Raw genomic sequence first — 25,396 nt, forward strand, 5'->3', positions numbered from 1 at the left:
GGAAGGATACAAACTAATGAAAATCGTAAATAGAGATGTATGCATGTCTGGGGTTGAAAAAGTTGCAATGCGTCAGAAAGGGAAGGAGGTCCATGGCCACTTGAACTTGACTTTTTCCCCTTGTCTTCTGTTTCTGTAGCAACCCAGTGATGTCCTTTGCCTTCAGTACAAGTCTCTTTCTTTAAAAAACGACTCCTCCCTGCCAGTCAGCCTTGTCCTGGCCTTAGAGCAACCCTTCTTCATCTGCGATGCGCACCGGCAGCCCCTCCCTGCAGATGTCCAGGTGAGCAGCCGTGGACCTTCCTGCTGGTGGGTGTTGGAGAGGGAGGAGTGTGGTGGCGCGTTTCTGGTGGGAGGCCCTCCAGTAGAGAAGTTGATACTTTAGAGTCAGCAGTAGACTGGCCTGAACTAAATCAGATTTGAGACGAGCTGCTGAAGGAAACAGAATGTCATCTGAATTGGGGAAACACACCTGGCTCTAAGACATGGAGAGAAGGCAGCAGGCAACTAGGTCTGGGCAAGCTGGGTAGTAAAGGCGTCTCTTGGAAGCCGTCCCAGCTCTCCAGCCGCCATCCTCAGACCACTTCTGGAGCTGCTTGCTCTCTTGGAGGGCAGCTCTGCCTTCAGCCTGGTGCCTGCCCTGCTGTTAGTGGAAGGTGTGGGACGTGGACCCTGCTAAACACGTGTTGTTGTAGGCACGGCCACCACTTCTGTGCCGTGCTGGTGACTAGCCCCGGCAAGGGTGAGGACGCAGTGCTGTTGTGCTTGTGTTGAGTGTGAGGATAAAGAAGTTTTTCTAGAGTCAGGGGAAAAGGCCCTGGCTTGCTAGAGTGCTGCTTTGGTGATGTACTCAGCATACAGCTTTGGTGGGTTCCGAGTACAGTAGAACAATATTTCTTTCCCCCTTGTATCGCTATCGATGCAGAGCACAGAGATGTGAGCCTGAGGCAGTCTCAGAGAAGACTGCTGTGGTGCTTGCGGTCAGGTGCACACTGTCCAGAAAATGAAGCATGACCTGAAGCCCACGTAGGGGTCACACTTTGAGCATTGACACGTTTTATGCCCTCAGACCTTGGGACTTCATCAGCTGGTGGTGAATGCTTTTCATCTCCTTGCAGCCCATGAAGCTGGAGGTAGGGGAGGAGCTTCATCTCTTCATCGGCTTTAACCCTGCTTATGAAAATGATTTGAATAGCCGGGTAGCAGAGAAGACTCTGAAGATACAGTTTCTAGAGCACCCGCATGTGGAGCTGGTCCCCGTTAGGGGAGAGGTCTACTTTCCCAGTCTCCGCATCCAGACCACGGCCCTGGACTTTGGCGGCATCTTGAATGACACCGAACAGGAGCGTTACGTCGAGATGACCAACTGCAGCCCGCTTCCTGTCCGGTACCACTGGATGCTCCTGCCAAACAGCCACGTGAGCCGGAGGAGGTATGTGCACCTCTGCCCTCTCCTTGAAGCTCTTCTTCCTGATGTCCTGCCTGTCCTTGGCAAAGACCAAGGCTGTTTGCCTGGGACCTGACAAATTGCTTTCCACTTTGCCTTGTGGAAATAACACCTGCCAGCTGTGGTCAGGGGAGATGCTCAGCAAACAGGTGATCTTCACCAGTTTGATGCTGGGAAGGAGACAATGTTCTCCAGCCAAGCTGGGGCTGTAGATACTACCAGCACGTTTTGCAGAGCCGTAAGCTAGAATCCTGCTTTATTTCTGGAGCTACAAAGCCATGCTTAGGCACTTGGACAAGCAGATGTATCATGTGGCCTCTTTTCCTTCCCTGCCAACTCTGTTTGTTGTCGTCCCGTACTAAGAAGCTACAACGGCACTGCCACCAGCACGCTGTGCTGCTGTCCCAGCCTCTTGCTGCTGTTTGGCTGTAGCCTCTGTACTGGTTCCCCTGGGAAGGAAAGCTGGCGTGGGAAGCTGCTTTCTCAGAGCTTGGTGGCCTGAGGCAAACAGCACCTTGGTGAAGTGAGTTTCCATCTGTTAACCTGCACGTCACCTTCACGAACCAGCTCTTGAGTGTTTCACAGCAAACGGCAGGTTCTGCTGTGGCTTCGGGTACAGCTGTAGATGTTGGCGGGAGGACTTGTCTGAGCATCCCTGGCGAGCAGGGCTGTCCAGCGCTGGCCTGTGGGTTCCAAGCCCAGGACCAGTCTTCCAGTTGCGCTGGAGCCTATTTCTCAACACATTGCTAGCAGTTCCTCCCGCTGTGGCCTCTCTGCACAGAGCAAACGTCTGGTCTGGACAGTTTTAATTACAGCAGCAAACGATGTTGCTGTAACGCTGTAGGAAACGAAGCCAAGTTTACCATTGGACATGGAAGTGCTGCTATTCCAAATACAAGAGATCACCACGAAACAGTTTTGTTGAGGGAACTGGGATCTGGCCCGGAGGAGACGAGCTGTTGGAACGGGAAATGAGCTGTTGCTCCGAGCAGGGCTTGGGGGAGAAGTCCTGGGAACTGGGGTAGCCCGTTCACAGCTGAGCCTTACCAAGTAACAACAAGTCTTCAGTGTGGCCCTTCTTGATGCACGGCACCTTCAAGAACAGACCCTAAAAGGCAGAGGGAAGTCTGCAAGAGCAGGTGGAGGGACGTGGGCAGGGAAGGAGGAGCAGGGCTGTAAGCTCTGCTTGGAGGCCCCTGCCATCTCCTGCTGAATTAGACTAGGGTTTAAGTACAAGCGGGCTCCATCCCTGCTCCGGCCTGATCGCACTTAGAGAACGCTACCAGCACTGCTGCTTGTTTGGACGGACCTACAGCTGTGGGTAATTGTCAAGGGAAATTTCAGGAGAAATATCCAGTAGAGCTGCAGATTCTCTCACTTAGGCCCTCTGGGTGTGGAAGGCACGGTCTGCAGGGGTGGGTGCTTTCAGGAGGGCACTGGGGGGTCTGTTGTAGCTCATCGCTGTCCAGATCTGCCCCTTTGTGTCTCAGTGTCACCTTTTTGCACAGTTCATGTGTCTTTTCTTGCTGCGCTTCTTACCTCCCCACAAGGCGTTCACCTCTGTCCTCTTCCACTTCTCCTTGCAACCAGTTACCAGCTGCCCGCACCAGCGCTATTCCAGCAGCGAGGCGCGTCATCCCCGGGCAGCGTGGCGAGGATCAAGACTCAGAGCCCGGTGAGGATGAAGGAACTGACGCAGCTGGGGGAGGCAGAGCCCCTCGCCTTGAGAGCGGAGGATGTAAGTAGGAATGTGTCTCTCTCCTGCATTTCCAGTGTGGCAAGCAGTTACGCAGCTCCCGCTCCCACGGGTGGCTCTCGATGCTGCTCACAGAGCAGCTTTGCACCCCTCCAAGCACATCCCACAGCACTGCTGCAGCGACTGGTCACTGGAGAGGCTGTGCGGGACGTGTCATAGGATTGATGGAGGGCATTACCTCTGCTGCACCCACGGAGGGCATTATCCATCTTGTCTCTAATCGAGTGGTCAGCAGGAAATTTCTGCAGTAGATTTTGCTGTAGCGTCTTGAGAGAGAGCAGCATGCAAATCAGAGAGAGAGTGCAAAGCATCAGGAGTCAGAGGAGCTGGGCTGGAGTCTTCCTAGGGGCTCCTAGGGCTCTCACCTCCAAGTCTTTGTGTTTCTCTAAAGGCAGTAAAACCTGTTTCTAAAGGCAGCAGAGAGAATTTGTTGCTGCCAGGAGACCTCCAAAGTACTTCAGTGTAGTGTATTAATGAATGCCTTAATGAGTGAGCAAGGGAGAAAACTTTTCCCGTGGTTACTGTGCTGGAAAGTGGAATGGATGCAGGCTGAGATGAGGATGATTTTGCCTGTGTTTGAGGGAGAGGTCCCTCCAGCCATGTCTGTCCTTTTCTCCAAGCCACGGCTCCCCTTCTGCACCCATTTCAGTGCTCGACATCTTGATCTCTCCTCCCTCGCTTCCAGGTTTTCGACATCCTGCCGCTGCACGGTGTGCTGCAGCCAGGCGAGAGCCAGCGAGTCACCTTCACTTTCTTTGGCCACGCCAACATTGTTGCCCGCGCCATGGCGCTGTGCAGGGTGGAGGGAGGCCCGACCTACAAGATGGCGTTGAGTGGGGAGGCTTCGCTCATCAGCTACCACCTAGACGTCATGGAGATTGACTACGGGCTGCAGGTACCGTGCACTTCTCTTGGCAGAGGTCCTTGTCACGAAACCACCACCGGCGGGTTGCTGCCCACCTAGGTCCAGGGCTCTCTCCCCTTCCCAGCTACTTTTTGAGTGATACGTCCTGCATCCAGGCTGGGTTTTGATGGCCATCTCCACCCCTGCTCCCCCAAAATTGGCAGTTCCTCCTCTTCAAGGTCACTCATGCTGCCTCCTGGGGCAGGCAGGATCCCAGAGGTGATCTCCAGGGGGACATGCCCCAAGACATCCATCCACTGATCCGCTCCTAAAGCCTGAGGTCCAAGGAGATGCTCTCTTTCCATGCTCTTGATTAACCAACACAGTAAACCAGGGAGGAAGTGAACTTGGGCTTCCCGTCACTGTAGCTGGAGAGAATGTCCCACAATGATCCCTGCTTTGCTTCTTTTCAGCTCAAAACCCCCCAGATATTTCCAGCTGTTGGCCCTGTACATGTTGCACGTCCATCTCCCTTTGTCACTGTCACTGCAAGCTCTGCAAATACTTGCGTGCGGGTGCCTGTTCTTCTGAAATGTCTTGGTGCCTCCTCCTTTCTTTCAGCCAGCTGTTAGATGACACCTTGAAGTGCAGAGGGCTGGCATCCTCTTTGGTTTCTTGATTACTGATCTCTCTATGGTTGGTATTGCCCCTCTGCATGCCTCCATCACTCTCTGTTCCTGTGCAGGGCTAAGAGCTACCCTGTGGCTGTGGGCTCCCCAGCCTGACCTGGGAGAGTCAAGTGCCCGTATCTTCTCTGCAGTCCCTGCTTCTCTCTTGCGTTGTGTTCATTTGCTCTCATCCCAATGCAAGCAGCAGGAGACTCCCAGCAGCAGACTGGTGTGTGTAACTTCCCGCTCCTCTGCCCTCTCTTCAGCCGTTTCACAAAGTCGCGGAAGCAGAGCTCACCCTGCAGAACAGCGGCAAGGTGGGAATCACCTACGCGGTGCTAAGCCCCAGCACGGCCACTGCAGACAGCCCGCTGCCCGGCGTGCCCCTGGTTGTGCCCAGCACGGTGAGTAGCACAAGCGATGAACCCTGGGCCTGTCTCAGGCTGCCCAGGAGAGGGTGAGAGGGAAAAAAGGGAAAAAAGACAAGACCCACAGAAGCAGCCAGGAGAGACAGGGCTGTAAGCAATTGCTGCTGGGGGGCAGAGAGGGTCAAGCAGGTGCGGGCCTGAGAGAGTTCCTTAACGGCCGCTGCTGGCGGGTGGCCCTGCTGTCACACAGCACCCACCGGCGGGAGGCACGAGTGCTTGGGGAGCTCTCTGGCCCCCAGCTGCTGAGCTCTCTGCTCATGCTGGCGCTGGAGCCGGATGGCGCAGACTCTGCTGAGGGTCGCCTTCCCCCGGTTGTGTGATTGGACAGGACTTATTCCTGGTGCGAGCCTGCACAAACCCTGCCTGCCCCCTGCCAGCACTAAGCAGGGGAGACTGAAATACTTTCTTGCTTGGGCGTGAAGGTCCTTTGCCAGAAATGGTGACAGCCCCTGTACTGGTCCCTCACTGCTCCTGCTTTGCTGCTCTGCAGCAGCTTTGTGGGGCAGTGAGGGGGGCCAGGGAGGAGCGGGGCTGTGGAATAGCAAGGAGAGGAGTTTGCAGCACCCCACCATCCCAGCTTCTCCGTTCTGCGTGGGTGTCTTTGAGCTGAAGCAGTGTTCCTATCTATGTCCCTTTGTGCAATGGGAAGAGGAAGCCAAATGGCTTTCACATTTCCTCATGCCTGTCTCCGAAAAGGGCTGAGACGCTGATGCCCCCTTCCCGCGAGCTCCCGAAAGCACAGCTCTGCTTGGGCCCGGGCAGTGGTTGCTGTAGTTGCTTCATGGGCCCGGGCAGCTTGGCAGGGCTGGCTTTCGCTGCAGCTGTGTTGTGTGCTGCAGTAAGGGCACAGGAGACCAAGTGGCAGGATGTGTCCCGCTCAGCAGCTTCTCCCTGCAGCGTGGAGGGGAGCCGGGAGCTGAGGGTCCAGCCCAGTGTGCAGAGGGCGAGCTGCAAAAGCTGAGACCATGTCCTGTCACCTCGAGCAGTGGTGCTGTCTGCTTGTAGTTGCTCCTGACCTGGCTGGCGTCAGCCCAGCCCGGGACTCCGACAGCCCTTCTGGAAGCCCAGAGAGGAGGTGGCCTTCCTGGCAGCACCTTCTTCCCTGGATCTCCTCCTGCACTGGGCTCCTGCTTCTCCAGAGATGTACGTTTGCAGATCACTGTGAGTCTGGAGAGACTCGAGCACCCTGGGTGCAACCACACAGGCAGGAGACGTTTGGTTGGGATCTGTGAATACGTCGGCGCTCAACACCAGCCTGGGCACCACTGACGTGCTGGGACAGGAGCTGCCGGCCCGTCTGAGAGTGCGGGCACTTCCCTCATCTTGCGTAGCGGCTGGCAAAAGAGCCTTTCTTCCCTCAGCTTGGCTCTGGCTGGCAGAGGGCACACCTCGTGAGCAGAAGAGCTGTGCTCACGCTGAGCAAAGGGCAGGCAGTGCTGTGGGAATGCAGCCTTAGGAGCCCTCTGAAGGACACAGTGCATCCTGGTGCAGGAGATGTGAGCTTTGGGACAGAAGAAGGCCAGAAGGCCATGTTGTCTGACCCTTTCTGAGCCTGGAGAACATGCCTTCTCTTGGCAGCATGTCTATCGTCTGAGCCATCCCTCCACCAAAGCCTCTTTGGTGCATTCCCTCCCTCTTCTCCCGCGCTCTGCAGGGTTACGTTGGACCTGGCACGCGGAAAGTTCTCAAAGTCTATTACCTGCCGGGAGTGCCTGGAGGCTTCTGCAGGACTTTCCAGATCCGAGTGGCTCACCTGGAGCCAGAAGAAATTTCCCTGAAAGGAGAGGGGAGCTTTCCCAGGATCTGCTTGGACCTGCCCAGGAACGTCAAAGGTAAGCACTGCCCGTCTGCTCCCCAGGAAGGCCCTGGGGTTTTTTTTTTCCCCCATGTTATATGTCCCTAGGGCATCTTGCTTGAGGAATGTGTTTCTGGGAGAGGCCAGCGTTAGGGGAATGGGGCTTCCCAGCTTGAATGGGAATGGCGCTGTGCCCACACTTGTATTTGTGGATGTTCTCTTCCTTCAGGAAATGAAAAATATGAGAAGCTGCTCAAAGAGGCGAAAGAAAAGGTGGAAAAAGACAGCCAGAGGGACGAAGCAGTTGTTCTGAGGGAGGCTGCGGCAGCGGAGCCACCCATGGACAACTCGCAGAGTCTGGTGAGGAACAACTGCTTCCCTCTTTGGCACAGGGTGCTCCCCCTGTGTCCTTTGGGCCCCTTGCACCCCACAGCAGGCTTCCTGGGGTCCTGCTGGCACTTGGGACCTCCCTGCCCACACCTGCCCATGGTCATGCATCAACTCAGCATTGCCCATGGGCTGCCCACCTCGGGGCATTGTCCCTCCCATAGATGCACCAGCTTCCTGACTGCCCCAGGGAGGGATCCTGAAGACCCTGCTCAAGGCATCGAATTGATGGTTCTTTGTGCTGGCGCTGCAGGTCATGGCTGGGGTGTCTGTGGCTCACAACAATGGGGACAATCTGTTTAACAGGGCCTGCAGCGACAGGACAAGGGGTCATTGTTTTTAACTACAAGAGGCCAGATTCACACCAGGAATAAGGAGAATTTTTTTTATGATGAGAGTGTTGAAGCAGTGGCCCAGGTTGCCCAGAGAGGTGGTGGATGCCCCATCCCTGGAGACGTTCAAGGTCAGGCTGGACAGGGCTCTGAGCAAGCTGATCTGGTTGGAGATGTCCCTGCTCGCTGCAGGGGGTTGGACTGGATGATTTCTGAAGTTCCTTTCCAACCCAAACCATTCCAGGATTCTAGGATTCTCTGAACCCAAGCCCTGCCAGGTTTACAGAGTTAATCGCAGCAGCCTGACTTGTGCCCTGGGGTTGTGCTGTCGGTGCTCAGCTCCAAGTGGCACCGGCCCAACAAAAGGTTCCCTTTTCAAGAGAGCTTTTGTCCAAGCTGCTTTGGCACCGGCTGGGCGCAGGCACTCGGAGCACTGGAAGGTTCCTGGCTTGTCCGTCTGCCTCTCTGACGAGATCAGCTTTTGTAACAGTGACGGGCAGGCGAAGGCGCTGGAGTTCATTTCCCTAGAGATAAGGTCCTGGCTAAGAGAGCAGGAGGTGTCACAGACACTGAGCAGTGAGCCAGGAGGACCCCATCACCCCTCTCCACAAGAGCAGGCTGGGATCCTGTTTCAGAGACAGGGTTGTGCCTTGGGAAGGACCTTTGCTAACCAGCCACTGTCTTTCCTTGTCATCAGCTGGACACTCGGCTGCAGATGCAGATGGAGCAGATGCTGGTAGAGGAACACGCCCTGGCACAGCAGAAAGCTCTTGCCTCCCATCCCCCGGAGGAGACAGCCTTTGACCAGCCTTCTCGTCAGAGCCTTCTCAAGTCAGTGGGGACTCTCATAGCCTATCTCCAGGCACCCCGAGGGTAACAGCCAGAGGCGCAGCCCTGCTGCTGCTGTTTTGGGGACAGATCTGGTTGCAGAGCGGTGGGGGCAAATCCTATTTCAGGGTCCTGAAGCAAATTCAGGCTTGGGCTGTACCCCTGGCTCAGCAGTTCCACGGAGACCAGTGGAGGTCCAGTGAACTTGTCTGCAGTGGCTTTTCATAGCACACGAGCGGTGACCAGTATCCATTTTAAAGTAACTTTATTTTAAGGTCCCTTTGCTAGTTGAGGAAGCCTAGAACCTACACTCCCTGGGACTTGCCAAAGTCTTACTACCAGATAGTCAGGCCTTGGGATTCACTGACTAGAGCTGAGTTTCTACAGCAGTGGACACAGAAATACCCACATTTTTTGCATCGTCCACCCACTTGGAAACGTAGCCAGGCTGTGGTTTAAGAACTGTCCTTACTTGTCCTTTCAGGGCTCAGCTGCCCGAGTACATCCTGGACCTTGGCTCTGTCATTCCTGGTGACATCCACACGCACAGCGTGAAGATCACCAACACTGGCCACTTCCCTGTGTCCTTCCACGCCGATGGACAGGTCCTGCGTGACACAGGTAACCAGTGCTGGAGAGACTTCTCGTGGGCTTGAAGGAGCCTTGTCTGACAAAGTAGCTTCAGCTGCGGGCCATGGGGAGTTTTTTGAGTGCTTCTTTGTCTAGTTCTTCCTCCTTGCGACCCTCTCTACTTGCTGCTTTGGAGCCTGAGTTCTCCTGGCCAGCAGGACCCAGAGACCTGGCCTGCCTGTGACTGCCCTAACACTTCCCAAGGGGCTGGATGGGCTGATCAGCGTGGTCACCTCTCAGCAACCTCTGCTCTTGACTGCCAGGAGCGTCATCTGAGTTTCTTTGTGCACTCTGGGCTTGTGTTACAAGCAGACGGACTCTTTGGGGTTTGGAAGTGCTTTGCTTAGAGTTCATAAAGATAAAGGCTTGTGTTCAGCCTTTATTGAGAACGTGGCCTGTGAGGTCCTGTGTTGTATGGAAACAGGCTTCTGAAGCAGGCCTTTGAGGTAAGGCTGCACTGCCATCAAACGGTGACTCGCTGTGTCTGAGGGGTGGTCAGGTGTCTCCTCTAAGTTGTTTTCCAGGGAGCACCATGGCATGGAGGGATCTTAGTTGGAAATTCCCCTTTGGAGAGGTCTGTGCATCCTTCCGTGGGATGCCTGAAGAAGAAATTGCTGGAGGTCCTGAAATGATAGATTTCCTTTTTACCGTGTGGACCTTGGATTCTGGCTGTGAAAACCCTTTGTCCGTGTGTGGTGAGAAGGGAGAAAGAGTGGCAGGCTTCTCCGGAGAAGCCAAGGGGTCCTTCAGAGAGCCAGCAGCCAGGACACTCGTATGGCCTTAACACGCTTGTGACACATTGATGTGGGTTGTGCCTCTCAGCTGCTTTATTTTCATCTGTTCAAGGTTTCAGTGTGGAGCCTGCCCGTGTGAAACGTCTGCCCTGCTGGGAGACAGAGACTTTTGAGGTGCGCTTCGACCCACAAAGTGCCAAGCTGCCGCTGGGAGAGGTGGACGTGCTCCTGCCCATCAAGGTACCGCATGCTTCCTCACCTCCCTCACCACCTTTCAGGGCAGGTGGCAGCTTGGGACAGCAGCAGATGTCACCTGGGCTTTCAGCGGGATGCTCTGTCCTTCACTAGGTAACAGGGGGCCCCACATTTCACGTCCGTCTCCGTGCCAACGTTGCTGTGCCGTCCCTCTGCCTCTCCAAGGATACAGTGGAGTTCTCCACTGTCCAGTGCGGACAGTGCCAGGAAGAAACCATCCAGCTCCACAATCCACTCCAGGTCCCCTGCAAATGGTTCACCACCAGGAGTGAGCCTGTTAAGAAGGTAAAGCACAGACTCCGTGGAACGCGTAACATCGTGGTTGGGCTTTCTTTGCCCCTCTTGCCCTTTCTGCGCCTGTGGCTGCCTGAGCCCTTGGGCTACAGCCCACCTGAGGAAGCTTTAGAGGTACAGAGCAAATCTGGTTTGCCTGCACCTGTTCACTAGCTGATGCTTCACTTCTTTGCCAGCTTCACCCATTGCTCCTCTTCTGACAGTGCATCTGCGCACCCTGCCTGCACATTTTCCCTCCAGTTCTAGGCCAGTGGTGGCTGTGGCTGGTTTGGACGTGGGTGCTCGCAGCACCATGACAGTATCTCAGAGCACTGCAGGAACCGAGAGTCCGTCCTCACAGACCAAGGAGACCTCACACGATTGGTTTCTGTGCTCAGGTGGACAAACGTTTGTTGGTGCGCATGCATCGGAAGCTGCTCCAGGAGTTGAAGGCCAAGCCCTGTGTCTTTGAGGTGCTGCCCCCAGCTGGAGTCCTCGCTCCAGGACAGCGATGCCACGTGCAAGTCAGGTTTTCACCTGTGGAAGAGGTGAGATTGGCGAGGCAGAAACACCTGATAGACCAATTTAGGTCCATCTGATAAACAAATATGCGGTTCCCCTGCACACCAGGACTCATCCTGCTCACTCACCCCCAGGAGGTCTGTCAGGGCAGTGTGGTAACGAGAGCCCAGCGTGGGGAGGAGGAGATGAGGTCTACCTCCGTATGGAGCTTTCTGCAAGCCCCGTCCCCACTGTGCCTCGGTTTCCCTTGCAGCACAGCCTTCTGAGAGGGGCTTTGAAATCCCCATGGGGAGCTTGCACAGCGAGCATCAGGGCACTGCAGTGTGGCTACCTGTGGGTGCATGATGGGGAACTCTGCCTCTTTCCCATCATCTTCCCCCTTGCCAGGACGTATTTGCAGGCTGCATTGCCCTGGTGCAGAGCACGTGGCGTGCTCACAGGGGATAACGCTGGAAGGGCCCATCGAGGCTAATCCCGCTGCTGGTACCAGCAGACAAAACAGCCGCCAGACACCCTCCTGGGCACGGCAGGACAGTCACCTGCAGTGCTGTGCTGCCAGCAGTCCCCATGGCCCTGGCCCAGCCTGTCTGCATGTTCCCAGGCAGTCTGACCTTGGGGAAGGCTTGAACGGGAGGCCCTGTCACCTGGGGCTTCATGGAGGAGCTTTCTGTGCTTCTCTCTTTGCAGAAATCCTACAGAAGCAAGGTGAAGATTAACATTTGCCAGAGCAGCCAGCAGCTCGAGCTGCAGATGTCGGGGCATGGGCTGCAGCCACAGCTGGAGTTCAGCCCCTCGGTGCTGGAGCTGGGACCATCGCTGCCGTGCAGCCGCGGGGCAGAGGGGACAGTGGTGGTGAAGAACCCGTGCGATTTCCCCATCGAGTTTTACTCCCTGGAGTTCGACCAGCAGTACCTTGCTGAGGAGCAGGTGAGAGGGAAGGTCTGGTCCCATGGGCACACTCCCGTCGCTTCCTAGCACTCCAGCCTTCCCAGGCTCGTGCCAGGGAGGTGGAGGCAGTCCCCAGGGCAAAGCCTGGTGGCATTTCAGGGTTGGCCACCTCTGCTGGCAGGTGTGTAGGGGCTTGGATAGTCCGTGCCGTTGGGAGGAAGGAATGAGGGAGAAGATGGGTTGGCTGGGGAGTCTATTCGTGTGATGAAGGTCAAGAATCACATCCCACCTACGTTTTTTTTTCCCTATGCACACAGATCCTGCGGACGCTGAAGGATTACGATCGCCACAACACCTTGTTGCTGCCACCACGTGCCCCGGGTGAGAAGCTGCCCCCAGAGGTGCTGGAGTACTATGAGGACCAGAAGAGGCTGGAAGAGGAGCAGGCACAGTCCAGGACTGGGGAACCAGCAGGCCAGGACAACGGTGAGGGATTGGCATTGGCTCTCCTGAGTGTGGCCACAGCAGGGAGCTCAGCCCACACACCCTGAGCTCCCCATGACCTCGTTGTCCATGGAAAGCCCATGCTTTTAGCAGCTTCCCATTCCCTAGCTTGGTGGAGGAATTTCCAGGTGGAAATCTGTGGCTTGTAACACGCATCCTCTGCCAGCCCTGAGTGCAGCCAAAGCAAGCTCGTATCTGCCTGCCGTGGACTGGGGCAGTAGTCAGGATGTCCCCTTGTGTCCCTCATCCACAAAGAGTAGGATGGGATGAGTTCTTCAGACAGTCGGACCAGGTCTAATACCACTGGCTATGTCCGATTTGTTTCTTCCCAGCAACAAAAGCACAAGCTCAAAATTCCCCTGAGGGCAGCCAGAGCCTGGACAGACTTCCCTGTGCCTTGGGAGTCTCCCTCCTTGGGCAATTTTGTGTCTTTTGCATGTGGCTGTGCAAAGTGTCAAATGGCAAAGAGCAGATGCCTGAGCATGTTCACTCTCTTCTTCCCTCCCTGTGTCCTTCCTGCTGAGCAAACTTTGAAAGTGTCCGGTCTCTGTCAGGTCAAGGAGGGAAGCACTCTGCTGGGATCATTCACACCATCTCATCCCACAGCTCGGTCGTTCCCTCCTTCATTTTTGATGAAAGCCAGTCCAACAAGATGGACTCTAAAGCTGAATGTGGAGAAGAGGAGGAGGAAGGCGTTGAGAAAAGATGCGGGACAGATAACAACCCTAAGCTCGTCACCTGGTTTATGTCCGTTGTGGCAAAGGGGTCTCAGTGGAGGACTTGAGTGTCAGCTCCATCACTTCCCTGCAGCCTGGGGCCACCTTCACTCCTGTAGGCCCGGAATGCGCTCTTCTCTGGGAAGTCTGCAGGATCCCGGGAGGAGTCTGGGGCAGGGACAAGGGAGAGGCCAGGGAGGTTTTCCCCAGCTTTGCCACATGAGCATGTTTGCCCCCAGGAGCTGCTGGGATCAGGATGATGCTGTTCCCTTTGCTAGGCAGGGCAGGGCAGGGCAGGGCGCTCGCTGTCCTACGTGGCATTGCAAGCTGAGTTGTCTTTTGGTGACCTCCTGAGGTCAAAGGTGGGAACTCTTTGTAAATGCTGTTCTGGTGAATTCAGAGCCCGGCCAGATGTCCTGCTAGTAATATTCCTCAAGCATCCGGCTTTTGGATAATGGCTTGATCCTCAGCTTGCGATCTGCCTTGGGACTGAGTAAGATGCCTGGTTCTGCCTGTGTCCCCTTACTCAGCAGGACCTGAGACCAATCTCCCATGACGACAGTTCATGAAAGATTTGGCCCAGGCCTTTCAGGCATTGCTGGCTGCTTGCTTTGTTCTCTTTCTGCCACCCCATTCTGCCACCCCATTTCCTGTACCCTGAAGAGGCACCTTCACCAGCATCTAGGGCAGACCCTGATCTGCACAAGTCTAAAGGAAGGGCATGGTGAGATCTTGGGTGTGACGTTGGTTTCAGCAGTCTCCTCTCCCAGGACCTGAGGGGATGGGAGGATGATCAGGATGACAGGTAGGCAGGAGACCGACTTTTCTACCTGCTTCTGCACAGGAGAGCATCAGCAAAGCACCGCCAGCAGCAAGGAGGCAGCGGGAGAACTGGACAACAGCCCTGTCACTAAGGCCATTGCCCGCCACCTTGGCATCGATCTCTCTGCAGAAGGGCGCGCAGCCCGAAACCGGAGAGGGATCGTCGTCATCGTCCATGGGGCACCCCTGACAGGTACGTGAGCGGCAGGCCGTGGCTGCCAGGATGGGGGGCAGCAGGAGAGACATATATCTCCTGGTGGACCACGGTGCTTGGTTGACCAAGTGAAGTGAAGCAAGGTGAGCCACAGCTCTGCTGGTACATGAAGCAGCCTCAGGCCTTCGCCTAGCTGATGCAGGTGGTGTGGCTCATCTTGTGTCCCTGCTAGGAGCTGGGCTCTCATTCCCGCAAGCAGTGTGGCCATGTTCCTGTTGCTTTGTGGGACCACATTGCCTCGGGTCCATGTTGCCTCGTGGGAGCAGTCCCTAGCCCACACTGACCCTCAAAGTGTGCCCAGAGGTTGCCTGAGACAGCAGCGAGCAACACAGGCTAGCGAATAATAGTCTGAGTGGTGGTGGGACAGGGCTGGAAGCAGTGTTCTGGCCCAGGGTTGAGGTCACCACAAGGGACAAAGTCCTCAGCTGAAGATGAGGTGGAGATGATCCACATTTCTAACCATGCTCAGGCTGCCTCCCTTATGGTCTCTCCTTAAGGGGCACGTGCTTTCCCCCTGCCCTTGAAAATGTGAAATACTTTTTGGGGCATTTCCAGAGCCTGTCCCTGACAATGCCTCATGTGCAAGTGTCACCAAGCAGTCTTCCTCTCTCTCAAGGCAAGACCACGGCAGCGGTCGCGCTGTCCAAATACTATGGCGCTGCCTGCTTGTCCATCGATGCCGTGGTGGAGGAAGCCATCTCGAAGAGGAGCAGCTCAGCAGGGCTGTGTGCCCAGGAGCTGTGCATCAGGGCTGCCATCGAGCAGAAGAGCCGCAAGGAGACAGAGCGTGCGGGTAAGGAGAAACGCTGGACCCCCAGCAGCGCTTCAGAAACCCACCATGACCATCCACCTCCCTTGCTCCAGAGAAGCAGCTTGACAGCCCTTGGGTCTCTTGGGGAACATGGCTGCAGCGTGTAGAAATGCAAAGCCGTTTCTTCAAACATCTCTGGGTATTAAAAAAATTCTCCATTTTCCGGGATCCGGCAGGGGCACTTTTCCTGCTCCTGAGCTTCTTGGCACGGGTTCCTTTTTCTAGGAGCAGTGAAGCACACTTGTTTGTGTCTTACTGAGAGTTCTCCTGTTTCCTCAAAGCTGAATCCAGCTTGCTCCTCAGGGCCGTCAGGCAGAACTGCTGCCCACTTTAAGAAGGAAAAAGGTCTCTAAAGTGGCTCATGAAGCATTAGACGACTGACTTTGAGTGTGGCTTCACAAACATGAGAGGAAGGGAAGGATCACCTTCTGGGGCAGTTTCAGATGAGAGAGATGCTGCAGATGAGCTCTTTTCTCCAGAGATGTTCCTATACAGGCTGTCAGGTTAGGCAGCTGGTGCCAGTTGTGCTGTTCTCCGTTGTGAGACCGGAGACTTTAAGGAAACTTTATTGGGCAGCTGGTGCCCCAAGCTCTGCAGGGTGAGGCCAGACCCTGTCTGTGGTGGGGGCAGTTTTGCGTTGCTCAGCTTTGAACTTGGCTGGGTTGGGAGCTGGTGGAAGGAAGAAGGGCCTGGGTCCCCGGTGGGGTTATCCCATGTGGAGGATTTAGCTCCAGCAGAGATGGGTGATGCAGCTGGGGCAGGGCTGCGTGTTACGGTCTCTATCTGAGAATGTAGGATGGGGGCAAGGTACAGAAACAATAGTCCTGGAGGACAAATCCTTGGCTTGACCCATAGGGGGAGTGACTGTGGAAAAGGTGTTACTTGTGTGCACGTTTGTTGGGACGGACACAGGGCTGTGAATTAAAAGCTCTCTAGCTTTCCAATCTAGTTTCAGGTGGTGTGCTTTCTCGTGCTAATAAGAGAAGCAGGGAGGGAGCTGCTTCTGGGAGCAGTGCTGCCAGTGCCAGGCAGGCTGGGGGACAAGTGCTGTGTCCCTACCAGGGCACAAGGCTGTGCTCATGGAGGTGCGAGGTGCCTGCTTGCTCCCCACAGCGCCCGTCGCCAGCCCCACTGAGCCGTTTGTCCCCTCCACAGGTCAAAACGCAGATGCCTCCCGCCGCCGGCAGTTCCGGGCCCATGGCAAGCGCAGCCCAGACAGGAGCCAGTCGCCCTCTGCCAACAAAGTCAGCCTGCAGTCTGTCGGTTCCCAAAGCTCTGCAGCGGCCAAGACAAAGAAAAAGGAGCGCCTGTCCCAGAAACAGCATGTAATGGACCTGACAGGCTCCCGGGTGAAGCGTGATCGGCACAGCTTAGTGCATGGCACCTTTCTGTTGCCTTTGAGAATCATAGAATCTTAGAGGGGTTTGGGCGGGAGGGGACCTTTAAAGGCCACCCAGCCCAACCCCCTGCAGGGAGCAGGGACATCTCCAACCACATCAGGTTGCTCAGAGCCCCGTCCAACCTGGCCTTGAATGATTCCAGGGATGGGGCATCCACCACCTCTCTGGACAACCTGTTCCGATGTTCCAGCGCTCTCATCATGAAAAATGTCTTCCTTCTGTCTAGTTTGAATGTCCCCTCTTTGAGTGTAAAACCGTTACGTGTTTTCCTGTCGCTACAGGCCTTGTTAAAAGTGCAGGGGCTGCTTACCGTGGCGGGGCTCTGTGTCACCCAGAGCCTGGTGTGGGGAACGATAGTGCAGAGAGGCAGCTGGGCAGGTTGGGGATGGCGTGGGGTGGGAACAAAAACCTGTGTTCTGCCAGAAAAACTCGACTGAGTCGTATGGTTTGTTGGCAAAGTGGCTGCAGGTGGTGAGCAAAGCTGTGGGACGCTGTGCCAGGGGCTTGCAAGCTTGGGTCTCTTGTGGCCAAGGGATGTGACCCCCCAGGGTTGTCCCCTGGAGCTGCTGGCCTGCCCTTTGGGTCTATTGTCTTGCGAGCGAGAGACCTGAGCTGCAAGCCCAGCAGCTGGAAATGTTCAGGGGGTTCCAAGGTGGTTTATTTCTCTCGTGGTGTTCAATGTTGCAGGGCTCATTGAGTTCTGAGCTCAGCTCAGCCCTTCCCTGCGTTCCTGCGCAGCGATGGCTGAGCATCAGTGACAGCGCAGCGGGAGAGCTGGGCTTGATGAGCTGCGTGCTGCCTGAGGACTTGCTGGTGGCCATCCTCTCGGAAAGGCTGCAGGTACGTGGGGTGGGGGCAAATGATACGTTCCTGCTACAGAGAGACAGGCGGTGAGGTACAGTTTGCAGAGGAGGGGATCTGTATCTGCTGTTGGAGAAGTCCTGGGCTGCGTGCAGGCACGCCTGGGTCAAGCTGCAGATGCTAGAAGCCGGCAGAGCGCAGGGAAAGATCAGAGCTTGTCTGAGCCGATGCTCTTGGAACGACGACGCGCTGCCCTTTGCCGTTTGGGCTGACTGAGTAGCTGAGAGCCCAACGCGTGCCATCGCTGACTTTCTCTTCCTTTGCCACTTGATTCACAGCTGAGCGACTGCTTCCAGGGAGTGGTGTTTGATGGCCTGGAGACCTGCTTTGCATGCAGCACGGCATCTGCGCTCCTCTGCCTGCTCAAAGCTGTGGGAAATCGGCCTCACATCTATTTTGTGAACCTCTTCCGGGATTATGCTTCTTTGAAAGCCAGGGAGACAGCCGCGAAAGAGCAGGAAGGTAAGAATCTTCATCTCCGTGCCTTTCCAATCTTCTCTCAAGCCCTCAACCTTACCCGTGTGTATCTGTGTCACCAGCAGAGCTTGTAAGAAACGGTTTTATGAATCCTTCCGCCTTTTGCCTCAGTGTAGCCAGCACTCAGCTCACAGTTGCTTAAACACAGCAGAGCTGAGGCTGTAAGATTCCCCTTGGTCTCTGCCATTAAAGCTTGGGCACAAGTGCAAGCTGTTGTGGCTCAGTAACTACCCACCCTCCAGCTGTCCACAGCGCTGGTGCACGTGAGCCAGGCAAGGTACAGGCGACAGTTTGGGGGATTCTCTGAACGCTGGAGCAGGGATATGAGCTCCCCAGGATGGCCTGGCAGGATGATAGGCTGGGTCGGGACAGAGCTGTGAATCCTTGCAGCTCCTCCAGAACTTGCAGTGGCTAATGGTTTCACCTCTGGTCTGTGCTGAAGAACGGGAGCGGGAAGAAGCTGCCAGGAGGGAGGAAGCACGTCTCTGGGAGATGGATGAGGACGAGTACGATGCCCTCATGGAGGAAGAGAAAACTCAATTTAATCAGAGGCTCCTACAAGCCCGGCGTGAGAGGAGGAGGAGGTCTGTAAGCCTTCCATGGACAACTCCCCAGGATAGTGTCCCTCAGGGCCTTCCCTGCTCCAGAGACCTTGGTTGAGCTAAGAGGGCTTTCAGAGCAAACGCCAAAAGCGTCTATTCCAAGCCGCACAAGGATGGCCAGTTCCACCTCCCTGGCTCCCAACAGGGGAGGGACTTTGCGCTCGGAGAGAAGAGAACATCTCTCCGATTCAGCAGTGAGCCCTCTGGCGTAGACGCTGGCTGCAGGCAGCTGGGCTCTGTGCTTGCCTTGCCGCTGCACCCACAAGTGTCTCTGAGTTAATGCTGTGGATGGCCATCTTCTTCATCCCCCTTCCTCACCAAACCAGAGGGGCTGTGGTGTGGGCTGGTGTGAGGTGCAGCTGTGCTGCCTTGGTGTAGAGAGCAGTCCTGCTGTAGGTGAAGCCCGTGCAACGCTGATCTCCCAGGGTTTTCCTGACTGAGCGCCGCCAGCCATAGAAGCTGGTGTCTCTTCGGCTCCCCTTCGCCTGCAGCAGCAGGGGAGCCTGGGAGAAGCTGTGATCCAGCAAAGCAGCCCTGTCCAGGAGGATGCACAGGGGAAGTGTCAAACTGGGAGGGGGACCTGCTTCAAGTGAGCATGCGTTTCAGCTTTTCTGTCAGCACAGGCCCCAGTTTGTTGCTCTGGGAGGAGATGGCTAGGGCTGCTTCCAATCTTGATTTCCAGGAGAGACGGCACAAGTTTCCCGTGGTGACGGCTGGGTTCCAGCAGGAAGCCTGGTTGATGAGAGCCTGTTTTGCAGGAGGGGAGTTACCTTTGCTTTCTGACTGATGTGAGTGTCCTCAGTAAGGAGCAGGCTATGCCCAGGGAGAAGGGCTGGATAAGCCTCGTAGGTGTTGGCGCAGGGATAAGGAGGCGTTAGTGATTTGTGAGCTGGTTGAAACTGGGAGAGCAAGAGAGGGCTTCTGGCATCAGTGCGCAGAGATGGTGGATCCGTCCTTGGCAGCGTGCTGGAGGGGTCCAGGTGGACCTGATTGGAGAAGCAGCACAATTTAGACTTTAGGACAGCAAAGCCTAGATTTGGCTGGCCCTGGAGGACCCCTCTCACCTTGCCGCCCTTTGGATGTTCCCAGGCTCCCCAGGTTGAGGGAAGTCCATGGCGATGGCCTAAGAGTTCTGTCTGGCCTCAGGGTCAATGAATGGCGTGCAGGGCCAGCTGGGATTGCAGCGAGCCCACATTTCTGGTGGTGACTCACAGGGCTGTTTTCTGTTTGGCTTCCTGAAGGGCGATGGAGCAGCCTGACGAAAAGCACCGTCAGGAGCTGGAACCCCTGAAGGAGGAACAAGAGCTGGAGAATTCCAAGAGGAGTAGGAGCGAGCTTGGAAAAGACCAAGTTAACGCTTCAGGGAAGAAAATGCAGCCTGGAGTCAGACAGGTGGGTGGCTGTGTTTGTAGAGATGAGTAAAAGCCCTGGGGAGCTTCTTCCCACGGAGCTGTACCATTCCCCGAGAAGCCAGCAGCCACACGCGGCGCTGGGCCCAGGAATGGGCCTGAGTGAGTAACACGTGGGGTTGTGCTGGGAAACAAGAGCCGGTGTTTGCTCATGCTGCTGCTTGGCCAGGGATGTTTTCCCATGGGTTTGCTGGGGAGCTGCATTTGTGGGATCATGCTGCCTTTGAGTCTTGGCTTCACATAACTCCAGACATTCACTGTGAAGCCCTAGATAGTTTTAGTCCAGCATTTCTCCCCACTCTGCACATGACTTACACCTCTGGGCCATGATCCGTCTGGGATGGGGTGTCTTTTGCTACATGCCTGGCAGGAGATCCCGCCAGGCCTTAGGTATTCAACCAGACTTCCTCAAGGGTCAGCCAGGCACAGGGACGCTCAGCACACCAGAATGGAGCCCAGAGGACTGCACAGGAGTACGGAGGTGTTTTAATTTCCCAGTTTGGTTCGGAGAAGCTTTTCTACTTTTCATCTGGTGGGCAGGACTCCCCATCAGTCTGGCACTGGGGAGTTTGGTTTCAGTTGAGCTGCCCTGGGTACCAGCTGTGTTCTGGATTGGGATTTGTGGAGCACCCAGCACAGGTCTCAGGCGAGGCTTGGGGTGCTGTTGCAAAGATCATCACTGCCCTGCAGCATCTGAGTTGGTGCTTTGAAATGCTCACTGCTTTTTCCTGCTCCTCCTGCCCAGAACACGAACGCATCCGCCAGCAACACCAGCATTTCCACCAGCAACCAGTTGGATGCCACCAAAGGGGTAGACAAGAGAGGATCTGTAAAGAAGCACTCAGGCGCTGTTGGGAGTGACAAGGAAGAGAAGAGAAAGCAGAGCAAGGTTTCCCTGATGGATGCCTGCCCAGCCGTGCGTGTGCAACACTCAGACGCAGAACAGGGGGCTCTGAGTGACAGCGAGAACTTGGCCCTGAGGTTTAAGATCTATGAGGCATCGCAGAAGTATGTGGCGCATATCTTGTCATTCTGGGACAGGGTTCAGGGTATCCTGCTGTCCCCTCTGAACCAAGCGGAGGTGCGGCACAAAGCAGAAGCCCGGCGCCAGCCTGCCTTGAGCCACGGGAGCCAGCAAAACAGAGGGAAAGAGCATCAGGTGACACTGGAAAAGGAGTGCAGGAAGAAAGAGCGCCTGGAGGAGTCTGTGAAGAAAAAGCGCATGGAGAAGGAGAGCACCAAGAAAGAGCGCCTGGAGAAAGAGGGTGTGAAGAAAGAGCGCCTGGAGAAGGATTGCTCCAAGAAAGAGCGCGTGGAGAAGAAGCGCACGAAGAAGGAGCGGCTAAAAAATCTGGAGGCTCTTGAGGACTCCGCATTATCTGAGCTGGAAGGGGAAGGTGCAGAAGGGTCATGCAGAGGCCAGCGTGGCAGGGTGCCCTGCTTGACCATCGAAGCACTGGGCTCAGAAGATGTGACCAGGAAGATCCTGGAGAGCAGCAAGCTGCCAGTGGCAGAGCAGGTAAAGCCCTGTGAAGCTCAGGTGCTGAGCCTGCCATGCTCTGCCCTGGTGCATTGCGTCCCACGGACAAGGGCACAGAGCCTTGTCCAGGCCACTGTTCCACAACGGCTCCGGAGCAGCCCCATGGCTGGAGAGGTTCTCACCATCCCTCAGACGGGTGCAAAGCGGGAGTGCTCTCTCTTCAAGCATCCTGTCCGTTCAGTTTCCCAGTGTGGAAATCATTCCAGATGGTTCCAGGGCAGGGCAGCTCATGGTCGGTGTTGCCTTCAGCTGAGTCACTCAGAGGAGAGATTTCTCTCTAGGTCTCAGCTGTAGGTCCTGGCACTGCTCTGGAGCCTGCCCACCCCACTGGGCGTAAAAAAGCACTGTACTCCCTATAAATAATAATTTTAAAAACCCCATTGCCAAAAGCTCAGTGCCTTTAAGGAAGTGGGAGGTTGAAGGTGACGGGAGTATAAAGAGAGTTTTCTCTTCTGCTTTAGATCTTGGATGAGCTGGGACTGGGTCCCTCTGGGCCTCCCATTCCCCCTCCTGCTTTGTACTCCGTGATCCGCTACCCAGAGAAGCGAACGGCCCCTGCAGCAGGAGAAGCCCTCCAGCACTTCCAGCTTGTTGTGCCAGAAGGTGCTGTTGCGGAAGGAGAACAGGCGGCGACTGTAAGTGTCGTGGATGCTGTGCCCGCAGTGAAGGTTTCAGGGCAGGGGCCAGGCTGCATGGGGGCACGGGGGGCAGGCGAGATGGAAAAGAATCACTGTGGAAGGGCGGTCAAATCATGACGGGGCCACGTGTCTGCAGGCATCCCTTCTGTCTGTCCAAAAGAGACAGCTGTGCTGTCTCTCTGCTGAGAAATAGGATGGTTCTTTATCATGAGAGAAAAGAGCCACAGCTTTCTTTCCAGGGTGGGATGTCTCCAGGCAGGTCTGACCTCTCTCTCTCTTCTCTCTCTCCCCTTGCTGTTAAGACCTCCAAGAAACAGGTCACTCCAACAAGGGGGCGGTCGACGAAGGAGAAAGCTGTGGGTAGCCTGGAGACTCTGAGGAAGAAGCGCAGCTCCAGCCGGGGCAGCAGAGATCTCCAGAGGCCAGACACAGGAGCACCCACATGTCCTCCCAGGTTGGACCAAAGTGATGTGGACAGGGTTCCATCCCCAGGGAGACCTGTCAGGCGAGCTGTGAGGCAGGATGTGACCCCTCTGCTTCGCAGCCATCTCGCCAGACAAGGTCCCTCATCTCCAGCTCTGCAGGCACCCTCGGCCGGTGCCTCCATGGCATGGCAAGTCCACAACCCTCCGTTCCTCATTTGCTTCTTCCCAGTGTTTGAAATCTCCTTTTTAATTGCCAGGCTGAGCAGCTGTCGGTGGATAGTGCCTGCCCACGGTGAGGTGCAACTGAAGGTCCACTTCAGCTCCACGGAACTGGGCCAGTTTGAGCAGACGCTGCATTTTGAGATCCTGGGGACAAAGCGTCTGTACCAGCTGCCCTGCAGGGGCACCTGCCTGTATCCCGCCATCAGCCAGGACCCGCGGTAAGGCTGGCGCGTGGGAGCCCTCACGCATGGCTCCCCCTGAACTCAGAGCCAGGGCTGCCCCTTGTACCCCTGTGACCTTCTGGCTTGGGCACAGCGTGCTGCCTGAGCAGCCCAGCATCTTCCCGTGCTTGGAGCTGGGAACCAGTACCTCAGCCACCCAGAAGGGTTATGGCTTTCTGACCAGGTTTCCTACCTAGGAGCATCTCACAGCTCCTCATTCCCTGTTTCTCTCCCCAGGCTGGTGTTTCCCCACCAGAGGGAGAGCAAGGAGGATGAGGACATCATCTCCAAGAAGTATGTCATGGACACGGGTGTTTTCCACTTTGGACCGCTGCTGTGTGGGAAGCCAAGAGACGGGTACGTGCTCCCAGCCCTGAGTTAGCAGCTGATGCTCACACAGAAGGTGGAAGAAGCCATGTGCCTGGCATACTGTTATTTTTCCAGGTGCCTTTCCACTTAGATTTTGTAAAACGCTCTTTGAGTGCGTGACTGCATCATCACACCTCTGGCATGCAGGCACCAAGTATAGGGGCAGACATCAAAGCAACGCAAGGATGAACCCATATTCCATGCAATGTGCCCAAAGTGATCCTTTTTCTTAGCCTGCTCGTGGGAACATGGTCTTCCAGTGCAGCCTGCCGCTGCCCGGACACGGTGCTTTCCTCAAGATGTGATCAAGGCTGTGGTCCTGGCATCTCCTCTGCAGCCTTTTCCCCTTTTGTGGACAGGTACAAGGAGCTGCGCTATCCCAGCAACTGCGAGAAGATAACCATCCTGAACGTCAGCCCCTTGGAAGCAGAGGTGCATTTCTCCTTTGAGCGCGATCTCCAGGAGAGCACGTTCCTTTTAGAGCCTCCCAGCATGAGGCTGCAACCGAACGAGAAGCAGGTAGGAGACAGGCAGGTAGGACAGGCAGCGGTGGCAGTGCCCAGGAGCTGTTTCTCTTGCTGACTGAATGCTCTTGTGTGTTTGTTCTTGCGGGGACGGGGCTAGGAGCTGAGCGTTTGGGCGTACCCCACTTCAGCCGGCCTGGTGGAAGACAAGCTCATCTGCTGCGTTCAGGGGAACCCAGAGCCGGTGGTCTTCCGCCTGTGCTGCCAGGGGGTGCAGGTGGAGCTGGGGGTCAGCCCCAAGGAGCTGTCGTTCAACACGCTGCTTCTGCCCAGGTCAGTCACCCCACAGCCCCTCGCCGGGGACGAGAGCTGTCAGCCAGGGCTGCTCCAAGTTCCATTCAACTGCAAGACTAACATGCCCATCAAGCAGCTGGTGCTGAGTGTCTCTTTTTGTCTGCAGGAAGGACAATGAGACCCTGGCCCTGCAAAACCGCACACCGCTGCCCGTGGCCTGGCAGCTCATTGGGCTGGAAGACCTGGGCGAGGACTTCTCGGTGTCAGAAGACAGCGGCATCGTGGGTCCCCACACGGAGTTTGCTGTGCAGCTGCGTTTCAAGGCCACAAAGGCTCTCAGCATTCTGAAGACGATCCAGCTGGAGGTGAGGGGGACTGTGCCCTCCCTGGCAGAGCAGGGCAGAGTGATCAGCCCTGTGCTCTTAGGGATGGAGGCTGCTTGAAGGGTACCCTGCAAAGAGGGCAAAAGGATGAGCTTCCAGAGATTCTTTCCTTCCTGCACTGCTGGGGGGCCGTGCCCTTAGCAGCAAGGGGCTCTTGGGGACGAAGTGACTGCTCGGGTGCCCTGGTAGCTGAGCTCCATGGGGCAAGTATATTGGGGAGTCAGGAAGAGATGGGCCTGACAGGGACAGGGGTGCTACGACCCCAGCTTCTGCTGCCTCCAGCTGGGTTTGCCAGCACACGCGCTGCATCCCCGGGCATCCATGTCACCCCAGAAAACCAGCCGCTGCCTCTGCAGGGCTTACGGCTGGGTTATGAGGCTGCGCCCTGAGCCCGCGCTACAACCACCTTGCTGCTGTGCCAGGTTGAATGCTGTCCTTGGGTTGTCCAGACTTTGGCATGCTCGCTGCACCCGTCCTGGCCTCTGTCTGGGGCTCTTGACAGAGAGCGACAAACTCTCGCCCTGGGAGGCTGTTCCCCATGGTTTCGGGGATGCATTTCAGTGAGGACGCTGGGTGATTGAAGAGGAGAGGGTTGGTTGTCGATGCCCCCTGCTCTGGGACACCTCACGCCTGTGGTGGCTTTAAGATCCCTTTGCTTCCCAGGGTGCTTTAGCAGCCACGCGGCTGCTGGCGGAGAGAAGAGTTGGGCTGACAGGGTTTCTTACTGCGGCAGAACCCCGCAGGGTCAGCCCGGGAGATGAACAGGTTAGGAAAACTTGTGTGCTCACAGCGCTTGTCACGCAGGGGAGGCCATGGGGGAAGCAGCCTGTAGAGACAAGGACTCAGATATTGTCTAGCAAAAGAATGGAGGAGAAGGGGCTAAGCAGTGCTTGTTTCTTGTCACCTCAGGTTTCAGATGCAGAAGACATCTTGGGGGTCGTTCAGACCGAAAACATCAAGATCTCTGCAGAGGCCTGCGAGCCTGCTCTGAGCACCAGCGTTTCTCAAGGTCAGGGGGTGCCCCCGAAACAAAGTAATGCGGGTGCATGGCAGTGCCTTTGCAGATGGGCAACCAAAGCACTTCTCCACTGCTGCCAGAGCTGGGCGCTGAGGTCCCCCAGCGTTTGGGTGCGGGGTTGTCCCTGCTGGGCACGTTTGGGCAGCAGCCCCTATGGCCATTCATCACGAGCACTCCCCAGGGCTGTGGTGTGAGGGGTGGGAGGGTACAGGTGGGTGA

General features: G+C 56.1%; 1 protein-coding gene across 1 annotated transcript in view; it reads left to right on the plus strand.

The window, feature by feature from the left end:
* Positions 1–25,396, plus strand: part of LOC147600360 (axonemal central pair apparatus protein HYDIN-like) — a 39,483-nt gene that overhangs the window by 6,694 nt on the left and 7,393 nt on the right. Inside the window, exons 5-37 of the mRNA XM_086751251.1 lie at positions 140–283; positions 1,119–1,432; positions 3,038–3,185; positions 3,889–4,098; positions 4,982–5,119; positions 6,798–6,975; positions 7,168–7,298; positions 8,355–8,488; positions 8,970–9,106; positions 9,962–10,089; positions 10,198–10,389; positions 10,776–10,925; positions 11,587–11,826; positions 12,105–12,273; positions 12,816–13,001; positions 13,846–14,022; positions 14,660–14,836; positions 16,010–16,179; positions 16,536–16,595; positions 16,942–17,094; positions 17,394–17,577; positions 18,035–18,176; positions 19,436–19,586; positions 20,349–20,762; positions 20,907–21,122; positions 21,605–21,811; positions 22,084–22,286; positions 22,464–22,646; positions 22,887–23,006; positions 23,378–23,537; positions 23,643–23,815; positions 23,943–24,141; positions 25,069–25,176. Coding sequence (XP_086607377.1) covers positions 140–283; positions 1,119–1,432; positions 3,038–3,185; positions 3,889–4,098; positions 4,982–5,119; positions 6,798–6,975; positions 7,168–7,298; positions 8,355–8,488; positions 8,970–9,106; positions 9,962–10,089; positions 10,198–10,389; positions 10,776–10,925; positions 11,587–11,826; positions 12,105–12,273; positions 12,816–13,001; positions 13,846–14,022; positions 14,660–14,836; positions 16,010–16,179; positions 16,536–16,595; positions 16,942–17,094; positions 17,394–17,577; positions 18,035–18,176; positions 19,436–19,586; positions 20,349–20,762; positions 20,907–21,122; positions 21,605–21,811; positions 22,084–22,286; positions 22,464–22,646; positions 22,887–23,006; positions 23,378–23,537; positions 23,643–23,815; positions 23,943–24,141; positions 25,069–25,176 — 5,796 coding nt within the window. The remainder of the gene's footprint in view (positions 1–139; positions 284–1,118; positions 1,433–3,037; positions 3,186–3,888; positions 4,099–4,981; positions 5,120–6,797; positions 6,976–7,167; positions 7,299–8,354; positions 8,489–8,969; positions 9,107–9,961; positions 10,090–10,197; positions 10,390–10,775; positions 10,926–11,586; positions 11,827–12,104; positions 12,274–12,815; positions 13,002–13,845; positions 14,023–14,659; positions 14,837–16,009; positions 16,180–16,535; positions 16,596–16,941; positions 17,095–17,393; positions 17,578–18,034; positions 18,177–19,435; positions 19,587–20,348; positions 20,763–20,906; positions 21,123–21,604; positions 21,812–22,083; positions 22,287–22,463; positions 22,647–22,886; positions 23,007–23,377; positions 23,538–23,642; positions 23,816–23,942; positions 24,142–25,068; positions 25,177–25,396) is intronic.

The sequence above is a fragment of the Chlamydotis macqueenii genome, chromosome 6 (genome assembly GCF_036417535.1).
Source record: "Chlamydotis macqueenii isolate bChlMac1 chromosome 6, bChlMac1.mat, whole genome shotgun sequence".
Taxonomy (NCBI): Eukaryota; Metazoa; Chordata; class Aves; order Otidiformes; family Otididae; genus Chlamydotis; species Chlamydotis macqueenii.